Source organism: Vitis vinifera, chromosome 8, assembly GCF_030704535.1.
Source record: "Vitis vinifera cultivar Pinot Noir 40024 chromosome 8, ASM3070453v1".
Taxonomy (NCBI): Eukaryota; Viridiplantae; Streptophyta; class Magnoliopsida; order Vitales; family Vitaceae; genus Vitis; species Vitis vinifera.
The window spans coordinates 22,640,868-22,654,768 of record NC_081812.1 but is presented as its reverse complement, the minus strand read 5'-3'; the positions used below and the strand labels follow the sequence as shown (position 1 = coordinate 22,654,768).

At 32.5% G+C, this 13,901-nt stretch overlaps 1 protein-coding gene across 6 annotated transcripts; it reads right to left on the bottom strand.

Moving 5' to 3' along the window:
• Positions 1 to 159: 159 nt before the first annotated feature.
• LOC100267619 (target of rapamycin complex subunit LST8) lies at positions 160 to 6,779 on the bottom strand. Of its 6 annotated transcripts, none has more exons than XM_010655501.2 (12): positions 6,586 to 6,778; positions 6,299 to 6,372; positions 6,081 to 6,200; positions 4,435 to 4,536; positions 4,101 to 4,213; positions 3,926 to 3,995; positions 3,646 to 3,723; positions 2,353 to 2,469; positions 2,174 to 2,268; positions 1,944 to 2,023; positions 1,761 to 1,820; positions 160 to 573 (listed from the first exon to the last, which is right to left on the bottom strand). In XM_010655501.2, exons 3-12 carry the CDS (start codon positions 6,186 to 6,188, stop codon positions 446 to 448), a joined length of 951 nt encoding a protein of 316 aa, XP_010653803.1. In that variant the 5' UTR covers positions 6,189 to 6,200; positions 6,299 to 6,372; positions 6,586 to 6,778; the 3' UTR covers positions 160 to 445. The 6 variants fall into 6 exon arrangements, with proteins under 6 accessions (XP_010653803.1, XP_059595302.1, XP_010653807.1 ...); XM_059739319.1 differs by having other exon boundaries at positions 6,081 to 6,197; XM_010655505.3 differs by lacking the exon at positions 1,944 to 2,023 and having other exon boundaries at positions 6,586 to 6,779.
• Between the last annotated feature and the right edge of the window lie 7,122 nt (positions 6,780 to 13,901).

The window sequence follows — 13,901 nt, the reverse complement described above, 5'->3', positions numbered from 1 at the left end:
TCTACGTCTCATGTAACTTCTTATGCTTTAAGAAGCTCTTCCAGACGAGTTATTAATTTGTTTGAGAATGATTGTTGTAGAAGCGTTTTTTTTCTTATTTGACAAACTAGAATAGGCTGTAATTAAAGTGAGTTTAATTGAAGACAAGACGCAAAAGACTAATCCGAAATGAAGGGAGAATTTAAATTGAAATGCTGGAATTGGGGCATCATGCTACAAAAGAAAAATCCAAATTAGGGATACAATCAAAGCATATATGCCTTAAACAGCAATTTTTTTTTTCTTTTATAAGAGATGCAAAAGCTGATGTAAACTGAGAAAGTTTACTAGGCATCCATGTCCAAAAAGCTAAGATTTGTTTCTCTTAAAGATGAAATGACAATGGAAACATCCATACACAACCTCAATGGCACAAGCAAGGTGAACCCCACACACAATTCCAGTTTCAGGCAGCAGAGGGCTCAGCTCCATCATGAAGAGCACAACAAACAGTTGCTTTGTGATGTCCTTGATAGACTTTGATGTCTTGGCCGTTTGACATAGACCAAAGTCTTGCTGTTGTATCAGAAGAAGCTACATGGATAAAAGAAGATCATTAAAAATTGCATTAGATGTAAACTAGTGGCGTTCGGTGCTTTCCTTGAGGTGTTGTGGCAATTGGTGTTTTTCCTAGTTTGGGATTGTGTGAGTAATGCCTTCTCCAGATAGTGAAACCTTTTAGGGTGGCATGGTGCTTTTGTAGAGGAAGACGGAAGAAGGCTTGAAGGGTTGTCCCTTTCGTGTGTTTTGGACTTTATGAAAAGACAGGAATCATAGATTGTTTATGTTTCTTTCTAATCTTCTGTTATGAGGTATAATCTTTTACAATGGGCTCTATGTCCATGATAAATTTTATAGATTGGTTGGAGGCTATGCAAGGGTTTGTTTGTTTGTTTATTTTTCTTCTTTTCTGGTTGCCTTTCTTTCCTTGGATATGAAAGTTTAACAGAAAGGAGAATATGAGTTCATGATTGGTGTGATTGAGAGCATCACAGATTTAGTGATGTATCACTGACTCCTAAATAGGCCTCGCTTGAGATATCATTCATGACTCAGAATATAAATGTTTTAAAAACTTCAAACCATAAGACATGATTTCATTCTATCATGTCTTTATGACATGCCCCTGAAATGAAAATAAAATATCCAGTGCCTAAAGAAACCAAGTAAAATCAAATGCTTGAAAGTCATCAAATCACATGGATCCTGCACAGCCAAAATTAATTAAAAAACAGGGGTCAAATTGTCTCATGTTATCATGTCAATTTTGTTATTTTCTTTCCTATCTCCTCTTTTTTCAGAAGGGGGAAAAAAAGAAAGAAGAATAAAAAATGAAAAAACAGAGGAATATTTTTTAATCCCTTATCATCTTGGATTATTTCCTTATCCTTAGATCTCATTTTCTTAATCCTTTTACCAAAAGAAATCCCCTTCTGGATCAGAGAAGATCCATCCTTTTAAAGAGCCTGAATCTGATGTTACTTGTGTTTCTTTCTATATCTATGGAGAGTATGAAAGGCCAAAAAGATCAGTCAAGTCTCATAGGAAATATAAACCTAAAATGCAGTGGATTTGCTGAACTAATCGATAATCAGTTCAAATAGTTAGAAAGACGGTTGATTTGAGTTGGTTGGTACCCAGCAAACTTTCTTCTGAGGGATGGTCTAGTAAGGAGCTTGCTAAGGTGATTGTTATGATTTATCATACTTAAAGTCAAATACCTGTGATAAGATAGGCACCATCCACAGAGAAAACACAGTCCCACACCCAGCGCTGATGTCCTAGAGAAGTACAACCATTAACGTCAATATCTCAGACAGACTGATATAAGGCCATCTGGTATTTACAGTGACAAACAAACCAGAGAACAAACAAAACTACTTATATGAGGCTCCGATAAATACCTACTAAGGTCTTTTCTAAAGTGAAACCATCTACATTCCAAATTTTCACAGTATGGTCAGAAGATGCTGTGGCCAGATATCTGGAAAAGAATTTTAATGGAAATTAATCTAACATCTCACTACAGCAAGAATACTGGATACAGAAGTGTATGAAAAACAAGAGCAAATCATACCAAAAAGAAAGGAATGAGAACTTATTGGACAAAAAAAGTCACTCCAATGAATCTAACCTGTGGGGCTCACAAAACTCGGGTGAAAGGAGACATTTAAGAATGTATCCATCATGTGCTTGTAGCTTGTGAAGTGGCTCAAAGTTGGTCATAGTCTGCAACGGAACATGTATAAGGTAAGTCAAATTTTCTTCAATGAGTTATCATACATCAGAAAAATGAATCACTAAAGCAACTACCTGGTTCCCTCGTAACAAGCGCCAAACATAACATGTTCCATGATTATTTGCAGCAACAACCAAGCTGCCATCCCACATCACAGTTAAAGACCTTACAGCAGTATCCACTTCTGGTACCTGAGCTCACACCACAGATCTTGAGGCATATTTTTGTACATATACTCAACAAAATAGTACAGCAGAGGCTGGACCTTTTCATCACGGGAGTTTATTCAATCCCATATTGTAGTGCCTATTACTGAAGGAGAAACAGTTCAGGGCAGTAAAAGGAATTCATCACTCAAGACAGATCTTTGAAACTCAAAAATCCATCTCTCTACTGGACAGCCTATTGCACTAAATCAGCTGTCCTTAATCTGTGTGCTTCGATGTTTTTAGTCAAGCTCGGGGTGGCAATTCTAGATACATCCCAAAAGACAAAGTTTAAGCAGGTTCAGATTGAGTCTAATTGTGTTTTTGTCCTTATTGCACTGACTTGCCACCTATTTATTGAGCAAATCATGGTCAGGTTAGGAACTTAAACCCATTTTGACCTGTTTAATTGTAATGTTTGTGTTAAAACAATTATAATGTACAATTCATTTAATTATCTTATCATGTTGAAATAATAACTGTATTAGTTGTTGAACTTCTATAAATTTAAGCATTTTTTGAAATTAAAAAGAAAAATTCTTGTTAGAAAGGAAGAATTCATGGTATTTTTCAACAAGTCATTTGATAAAACAAGTTAAATATCAATTTGGATACATTTGAATACTTAAATGGGTTAAATGGCTCACAAATGCATCAATCTATCGCATAAGTTGACAAATTAGGGTGTTATTTCGGCATGAGAATAACTAACCTAACTTGATCTGCTTATTAAGCAAGTTATATGGATTGGGCTGTGTTACCTATTTATTACATGGTTGCGTTCATCTGAAATGCTTCATGACCCATTGCAATCCAAGCCTAACCCATCCTATACACATAATGCATTTGAATCACTTCCCATCAAAAGCCAGAAGACACTCACTAGGATTTCCTAAACCGTTTTGAGGGGTTGTGTTCTCATAAAAATGGTTTTCTTTTGGTAGAAAAACTAATTAATATCCCATGAAAATGAGGACAAAGTTTGAAAGCTTTAATTTTCAATAGCTCAAAGCTTTGCAACTTATCATGGCTATCCAAAAACATGAATTTCATGAGGTAAATGTACAATACTTAAAATGGAAATGAGAACCCCTACTTCCTTACAAACCATCCTCAAGAAAGCAAATAACATATGGAGAAAATACAGAACATCAAGCATACCAATTCGCAGCTGCATGAATTGGCTGTCAAATCCCACACACGTATATTGCCATTTTGGTCACCAGATATCAGTTCAGTCTGTGAAACCAGAAAAATATGGTGACAAATACACATTATATTTGTAATCTTACAATGGCCAATCCAAAACCAAGCCATGTTCCTATATCATAAGATTCCAACAGTTTCTTATCCCATCACCTTTCTGAAATTAAGTTGAAGTCTATTAGGATCTTAGGAAAAAAAAAATGTCCAATAACTCAAACAAAAGACAATATTTAACCTGATTTGGGTGCAGAACAACCGTGTTTACAGCTGCACGGCTTTCATATTCCCTTTGACATTCCCGAGCCCTGGATTTCATTTAAAATGAGACTAAATATCTAAAAAAATCCAAAAGAGAGCATAAAGTACAGGGAGAAAACGGATATCTATTTCTCTTGTGATCTTTTTTATACCTCATATCCCAAATCTTAACTGTGCCATCTTCAGAACCTGAGTACATCCATTTTCCATCACACTGAAATCCAACTGCCATAACATTGTTGGTATGCGAATCGAAGCTCCTTGCCTGCCAATGAAACAAAACAAAAAAATTTCTTGGAGAAAAAAAAAAAAGAAGGAATAAAAATGATTTCACTAAAAAAATGAAACAAGTCCAAGCCCAATAATTGTAGGATAAACACAAGGAGTGAAGGAAAAAAATAGCAAAAAATCACAACCTAGAAGTCAGAAAATAACATAGATCTCTAGATCAAATTCTAAGAGGGAAAATATGAGACAGATACATACAGGTTGTGTGGTACTTGAATTCACATCAAACAGTCGAATATGAGGATTTCCAGCTGCAGCCAGCTGTCTCTTATCTGGGGTTATTTCAAGTCGATTAACTTGCTGTAGATGTCACACAACTGAGTCAGATCACATAGGAAATTTAAAGAATCATAAAAAGAAAAGGAAAAACTCCTCTTAAACCCTCTTAAATGTACTTAAAATTAATTATAATGCACACCACATAATTATGCAAACTACGGACCTGGGCACATGCAAGGCATGTAAACTGTGAAGTAGTAGCGATTTAGGCAAACAAAATTTAGTGGCAGGGCCATCAATGAAACGTTCACATTGTTAATGATTGTCTTCAGCACAATCAGACTTAAGGTTTTTGTTCTGTCAAACCCAAATAATGATAATCGAGATTCAGCTTTAATTTTTTCTTCTTTCTTTATTTTTTTAAGATTTTTTCATCTAGCTTTAAGGAAAGGTATATGCAATGTAACTGCAATACAATTTAAAAAGTCATAAGGCTCATAATAGATATCCCTTTTTGCAATCTTATTGATGTTTGCAAAGTCATATGTTAAGTAAAAGAAAATGAAAATCAAATGTAACTTTTGGAATCAAAATCAACTTTAGGAAAAGTTGCAATTTTTAAGCATCTTTCAAAATTACAAGTGACTATCAAAAATGGAAAATAATAAATTTGTCAAAATGCTTGAATAGATTCAGTGGCATGCTGCATTTTTATTTTTATTTTTTTGAAAAAATCAAAGGGCCATTGTAAGTGAATCTTATTAGAAAAACATATTCGAAAAGCATTTTGAGCAATACGGCATTCGTCTTTTCTTTTTCTTTTGCTTTTGTTTTGTTTTGTTTTTTTTTTTTTTTGACAGAAGACAAACACGTTTTTATAAAAATAAAAGTATAAGAGAAGGATGGAAAATCCTTCCCTACTTTACAAAACCTTATCAAAACATAAGGAAAAGAAATACTCCCCAATAAACATCAACTTGACATTGCTATTTTAACCCTTTGGATCTACATGTAGACATCAAATCAAGTTGAATTATATAGAGAAGAATGCCCTGGAAAGCTGTAGTAGTAGCGGACCAAAAAGATGAATAGAAGAAGATTAGATCCTATATGGGGTTTCAAGTTTAATCAAGTTGAAATAAGGCATTATTCTTCAAAAATATAATCTCATAGTCATAGCTACCTTCAACTCTGCAAGTAATTCATGCAAATGTGGGTTTCAATCACTGGTTGCCAGTTGCTACTGTGACATTGTCATTAGATGTCTGGTGACTGTTGTCTATGAAAGACACATGTTACTTTCATGACAACACAACAGGTGACCGTCTCCATGGACAATGGATCTGCATATCTTAATAGAATTAAATCTGAGTCCTACATTTACTTTTGATCAGAGCATATCTTGTGCATGGAAAGAGTCATTAGATGTGTCAATCATGTTCTCATTGAAAAGAGACAACAGACATGAATATGAACATATTGAAATTCAATGACCTATCTATCAACCATGGATGCCATATGTATAAGTACAGAATCAGACAACATTTTTTTTCTGGTTTTATGTTAAAAAATTGTTAATAGCCGTCACATAACAACACTAAACAACCAATAATAGGAGGCTTTACCGAATCAGGATACTGAATAGTACGGTAGCACCTCCCACTTTTGGCCTCCCAAAACCGAATTGTATGATCATAGCTAGCCGTTGCAAGGATCACCGATGGTTGTGTCATCTTGATCGCCTTCTAATCAATATCAAACACATTAATGTAACCAAAACAAGTGACAAAAATTAATAATTAAACTAAAAATAAGAAAAATTCCATGGTTTGATCACACATACAAAGGCAATCAAATTTTCATCGCGAGACGATCATACAGAACAGTAGCAAACCCTCCGCTTGATCGCTGAGAAGACTAAGACCATGGAAAAGCAAAGTAAACCAAAATTTTTCAATCCGATGCTTGAGTAACTTACAAATGAAAAATTAAACTCACACCTATCCAAGAAAATCCAGATTATCAAAAAGAACAATAACAATGATCGGGGGTTGAATACATTGGTTTACTTTCCTGCATTTTCTGAGAAAGCAAACAGAGCGGAAAAGAAAAGGTGTGATTCAGATTTACCTTGAATAATCCTGATAGTTGGAAGAGTGGTAGGAATTAGGGTTTGGAAGGGTTTTGGAGAGTTGCAGAGAAAGAGAGGCATTTCTTTTTGCCCTAACAGACAACGGAGCCGTTACTCATTCTGCCAGCTGTTCAATTTCTCCGACGTCACTGTATATTTAGGGACCGAATCGGACCATCTCGACGCCCATTTTTTCACGTTTTAGACCACTAATTAATTAATTAATTCATTCATTCATTAATTAATATAATTTTTTGAACATATTTTAATATTAATTTTAATAATTGAATATACCATTTTATTTAAATAATATAACTTTTATTTTTATATATTTGAATCGGTAAAAGGTGTTTGTTTGTCGTTTGAATTATATCATTGAAAAGAAATGGATGTGAAAATATTCTTCGATATAAAAATTAAAATTTTTGAGCTTTTGCTTTGAGAGAAATTGTGATATTCCGTATCAGGGGAGAAAGTTTCTACCACTAAGTATGAATTTTTCTTAATCTTATTAATGCATTTTTAAGCTGTGAATGGTTTTTTGTGCAAGCAAATAACATTCCTATAATTGGGAATGATCCATTACAAATATCTTTATTTGGTCTCGTAAAAAGTGTTTATAGAGCACGATAGTTTTTTTATACTATGTAAGTATGAACTTTTATTAATCTTGTAGACATGAATGATGTTATAGAAATAAAAAAAAAAAAAAAAAAAAAGGAATGGGCATTCATAACTTGTTTTGTTCTCTAAATAATTTCATTTTTTCCCTCATTCTTACTAAAAAAAAAATAAAGAAAATTACAAAAAAAAAAAAAAAAAATGGTTGGCTACGTCCATCTCGTAACCCCAAAGTAAATAAACCATAGAGTCTTTCTTATTATAAATGTTTAATAAGATAATACATTATATAAAAATCCATGTATTTTCATATACGACTTACTTATGAAAGTAAATGTGTATTATTTGTTTAGGAGGCGCTCTTAAATTATGTGTTCAATATTCCTTGTTTAAATAATGTAATATTAAAATTTTCGAAAAGTAAATACTTTAATAGAAAAGTAAACAAATTTATGAAATTTACTTGTTTGGAGAAAATAAATTAAAAATAATTAGCTTATAAAATGAAATGTTTAATTTAATTATTAAAATAAAACAATAGTTTGGGGGTTGAATTAGGTTTTTGAAATTTTTTTTTAACCACACCAAATTTAAACAAGTTAAAGAACAATAAATGAAAAGATAGAGATAGAGAAAACAAACACAAAGTTTTATAGTCATCTGACATTTTTTGCCTTCATCAACTCTCTTCGAGTTCCAACCGAATAAAGGTTCTACTGTATTTGAAGTTTCAACCAAACTTTCAATGTTCTATACTTGGATTCCGGTTTCAATGAATCCTTTCAAGTATACCTCAATTTGAAGTTTTAAATACTCACAACCTTATTTCAATAATTAATGAAAAATACTCTCACCCTAAGTCAATAAATGAACGAAAACAAACAAAGGTTAGGATGAATGATGAGACTGAACTAAGATGGTTTGAAAGTGAAAAATCAATGTACCAAGTATGAAAAAAGAGCTTTTAATGAGAAACAAGTAGTTGAGAAGATGACAAAACTCTCAATTTATAGGTTTCTAGTTTCGAGCACCAAAAGTGACAGAAACTAACCTCCTCTAGTCGAGCTTTGGTTCGATTGATTGACTAATTGTTGTAAATTTAATGTTCAACCGGTATAAACCAAGTGTTTACACGATGCATGATTTTAAATGAAAATCTAAAGTGCACTCATATATTTACCTTACAAAGGGTTCCTAGGCTTGAATGGTTTTCATGCACCCATGGACTTGCGCTCTTTTGATCACTTAATGATTTTCTTGAATTTCTAATAAATTTTCTCAACTAAAACCTGAAATTCATTTTGATTTTAAGTTATTAGTAATCTAACCATAGTTTGTCATGATCAAAATACGATTAAGATAATCTTTGAGGTAACAAAATATATTGATAAAATTATAATTTATCGGTTTATCATTTAATAAATAATAGTTTAATTAAATAGATTTTCCTTGATTCAAAGACTGTTAATTTATCGAGGTTCAACTCCATATAACTACCAAATATTTATTTATTTAATTTTGAAATCGAGAAATAGAATTAAAAGAGTTAATATTCATGAAAATTAATATATATATCAGTAAAAACAAAAATGTATTACTATGACACCTAACTTATTTATTTGTTATCTAAAGACATGTCTACAAACAATTTGTAAAATAAACACAATATGTCTAAACGATACAAAGCACATAATTTCTAAAGTACATAATATCTTTAAAAATGCCCATCTTTTAAATTTAAAAATAGAAGATTTTCTAAATAATTAATTTTGATTCACCTTCTTTGAGGTATTAATTAAATACACTTAATTTTCATTTGTTTGAAATTTAATCAAATACCTCTCATATAATTCTCGTTTCTAATTTTCATTCATATCATCTCTCTCACTCAAAATAATAGAGGTATTTAATGAAATTTCAAATTTATGTAGGATAGATGTATTTAGTCAAAATTTGAGGGGAGATGAATGAAATTAACAATTTTTAAAATAAAATTTAAAAATAAAAAGTATTGAAATTACATTTTCAATAGATGATTTTCTATTCGAGCTAATTTTAAAAATAATTTTATAAAAAAAATGGTAAAAATATCACAAATTCCCAATTAGAAATATACAATGTATGAGAGAGAATGTTATTGAAGTTGACTTTGAAAACCCACTCACATTTTCCTAGATTGAAAGGTTTTCATGGTTATAATTAGGATTTGTACACATTTGATTCAGTAATAGTGTTGTTTCCTAGTGTCAAAATTTATGGTGGAGCCATGCATGATTCATGGCACTACAAAATGTGCCCCAATATGCCTATAAGCTTTGCCAAAATGTCTCCATCACCAAGATGCCATGTCTCCACCATTTCACCTCTCTAATTACTTTTTTGGATTAAACAAAATTACCTACTCCAGATTATATGCCTGACTTATATAACCCCGTCATACTTGGAGTCATCATGCTTTACGGAAAAGTAAGTATATAAGTTTTTAAAAGGTTTAAAGAATCATTTGAAGTAATTTTTAGAGAATCGTCAATGATTTTGATTAAAATATTTTTAATATGCATAAATATTAAAACATTTTTGTTTTCAATATATTCAAATGTGAACTAATAAAACTGTTATATAAGAGTTGGTTTAATAGTGATTATAGAAAACGTTTTTAGTTTAAAAAATGTTTTAAAAAAAATTTAGGTGTTTAACAAATTTTAGAAAACATTTTCAAAAGTATGAAAAATTATTTATAGTGTTTTTTTGAAAAAAAAAAAAAACTTTGAGAGCAAACATTTTTATTAAAAATACTTCTAATAGAAATATTACTAATTGTATTGTAAAATTATACATTAAAAAGTGCTTTTAATCCCATTTCAAATGTCGGTTGATGTAATTATTGTTCAATGTGACTAAAAGTTTCTTTGATAGTATTTTTTAAAATATTCTTTTAACCTAAAAATAATAATATTATTCAACAAATTTTTAAAAATAATTCAACAAAATTTTAAAAATAGTTATAATGTTTGATGGAGAAATACTTAATAAATGATTTTTTTAAAACATTTCTAGAAAAAAAACATTTTCACTACAAGTAATTTGAAAAAAATATTGTCAAATGAACTTTAATATTAATTTAACAACCAAGGCTTGTTGGACAACATTTTGACAATACTTACCAAAAAATCAATAATTTGGTTTTAATAAAATTATATTTGAGAATTGAAATGTAAAAAACATTTTCAATAAAGATAATGTAAATTTACATATAATACAAAAAAAAATTATTTTCATTTTTTCACTTATTTTTTAAAAATATTTTTTTTTTCAAAAAAAAAAAAAAAAAAAACCCTAAACATTGTTTAAATCTGTTCATGGTGTTGGGTACTACAGATTTGTGATGGGTCTCAGTGGTGAATTTCTTCCTCCACACATCCACATCCATCCTATTTCTGGTGGTGGATGGTAGGGACAAAACTCTCTATCAAAGGTATTTTTGAAGTCTGAAAAACCGTTTTTTTTTTCTTTTCTTTTTTTGGTTTTTTTTTTAAACATTTATTAAGAGTTTGTTTATATTCTTCGTATTTTAAATTATTATTTAAAATATTTTATAAAAAACAATTATAAACAACTTAATTTTTTTCTAAAAACAATTTATTGTTCATAACAAACAAAAAAAAAAAAAAAAGATTTTTGTCAAAGTTTATTAAAAATATCTTGAAGAGTCAATTTTCAAACAGGCCTATTGATGAATCAGGGACCACAAAATTGAAGGTAAGGCAAGGCTGGGCTTGAGTTTGAAAGGTTTGGAAGTTGGTGCTGGGCCAGCCTCGCCAACCCCAGGCCCAACTATAATTGAATTGAGATGGGTCCATGGCCGGCATAGCTATGAGGGTGAAGGGCCTCAACCAAACTGACACAGTCCCTGTCAAAGAGGTGGCCCATGGGCCCAACAACAGGGGGCCCAACCACAGGTCGACACGTGTAGTTCAATCCAGCAGTGGCGTAGTCACCATCCCAAATTTAAGTCCATCTTCGGTAGCCCAATTCATGCTTCCTCACGTCCTTCAAAAGAAAGTGATGTTCATCCAACTCTATCCCCAACAAAAAACAATGACTACACATAGATTTGACACCTCCAAGTACAGTTTTATACTCACATGACACCTTTTAAGTACAATTTTTATACAAAATCATAAAACCAAATTGAGATTACTCATTAGCATAACCTCCTTTTCAACCCAAAAATGAAAACAAAAAAACCCTAAATCTTTGTCATAACCTTATCGTATGTGATGGGCATAAGGGTGAAAGAGATGGAGATATTGGGTGATGTCATCTCTTTATGTGAGCAGTGACTCCTTATCATTATGTATGCATGCATGAATGAACTTCACTGTCATCCATACTTCTCATCACTGAGCTCTCAAGCTTGTGCTAACTCCACTGTACAGTAAGACTTTTGATGTGAGGGGTCCAGCAGAAAAGAAATATATATATATATATATATATATATACATATGTATAGAACAACACTAGGGGGATAATTTTATGTGAATTCTTGTGTTGGAGGCTTGGAGCTTGGGTTATATTGCTGGAGAGGTGTCATAATTTGTTGCTCTGGGATCACTTTTCTTGTGTGTGTGTGTGTGAGTGAGAGACACTGACACTGCCGACACAACTTTGTATGGAAAAGTACAAATGAGGCTTTCCATAGTTTGAATACATGTAAGGCAAAAAACTCTCTTAATATGGACAAACCAAAAGCATTTTTTTTTTTTTTTTCTGTGGTGGATATTGGAATTAAGAAAGTAGGTGGTGGGACATTTCAGAGTGGGGGGAGCTTGGTGTGATCTCATCAGTTGAGTGAACTGCTTTTCCATCGTTTGAGACTTTGAGTATAATCACATCTTTAAAATGAAGATAAAAATATAAATGGGTGTATCTGATTTTTATATGGGTGTGGGCATTTTCTATGGGTTTTGGAGTTGGGGTGATAAAAAAGAGGGGGAGAAGGAGAATAAGGGAATAATAATATTTATATAAAAGGGGTTGGAGATCTCAAAACTGAGAGATGGACATGGGAACAGAAAAGTGGAGTCATACATGTTGAGGAATGCTAATACTCACACACTCGTGCTGTCTTGAAAACACAAAAGGATGGAAGAGAGCATGGGATCTCTGGTCAACACGAGACTCCTTTTTGCTAGATGTTTGATTTTGTTCCCCTTTCCTGTTAAATTATTTTATTAGATATCAACTAGTACCAGGGCCTAGAATCACCTGAGAGTCTAATATTTTATCATACATGAAATGAAATGCATATCCCAATGCGTATAGTGCTTCCCACCCTCCATCTTCTCCATGCATGTACTGAAAATATGGTTAGATGTTGGATTTCATTTCCTCAGTCTCACTTCCAAACCCCCTTGAGGATTTTAAATAGTAGAGATTTCCAACACCCACTTTTCTTTTAGTTACTTTGTTTGCAATAAAACTATGATAAGGGCTTCTGCTTTGAAGGAAAAACTAAATGAAGAGATGGTCAAATAGGGTGATTATTTGGGAATGGGAGATGGATATTGTTGAGAATGGGATTCAATAGGAAGATGATGTTAACGGTTTGTTGTCTGTGGCAGCTTTAAAGGGTGATGAGTTTAAATGTGAGTGAACAAGAAGAGTAGATAAAGCCTAGATTTAAGGTGCAATCATTCAATACTGTGGGTACACATATCAGTCTCAAAGAGATGGAAAATATCCCCCCTCTAGCTTCCTCTTTGCTACAATGTCACAAACCCCATCTCTCACCCCAATAGTGAAGACAAAGTCACAAAACAAGGGTCCCACATAGGAATACACATAATATTTAAAGAATTGACCCAATCTCTCTGGTGGTCAAGTGCGGGTACTCTCAGCTCTGTGGTGGTGGTCAGGATTTGCTGCAGCAAGACGTTGAACAGTGCTCATGTCTGTACATGTCTCAGCTATACTCAAAATTGTACTTAGAAACATTGGCCAACACCCCAACTCTCCAGCTCTCTTGTCAGCTAAAGCATAAACCTCACGTCTCTTTATTTTTATTTTTTTACTTGCAACAATATCATCTACATTCACCATGTTGAATGGTGGCAATGAAAACAAACAATAATTTTTTATAGAGCTTGATTTTTTTTCTAAACGAAACTACCTTAGAATGGATCAGCATCTATGTGAAAACGCCTTCTACTTGGCCTTTTTTGAGGGGTCTTTCAAGGGACTTTTCTCAATAGTACGATTTCTGAAATCCCGTTCACCCTCTCTCTTCACCCTCTCTCCTCTCTCCTATGTGGCAAAAACTACCATATATTTGTAATAAGTTCGTCTACTACAATAATTTAAGCATAACTTTTTTAAATTACCGTACTATTGAGAAAAGTCCTCTTTCAAGTGTCAAAACTTGTGAGGTTACAAGGGTTACTTGTGGGTGTTGATTAGATGTCCTAGGATGGGTTCTTCTGAATGAATGTTGACCACATCCCCTTTCCTCCAGATATGATGGGTCCATCCCGATCCTAGTTAGAAATTGCATGCCTATCTTTCCTTCCATCATCTTCAGGCATCAAACCAAAATCAGGATCATGGGTGTAGTAAACACATACTGTATCTAGCATCTACCACACCCATAATCAATCAAACACCTAAGGTAAAACCCACTTTTATTTTGACGAGA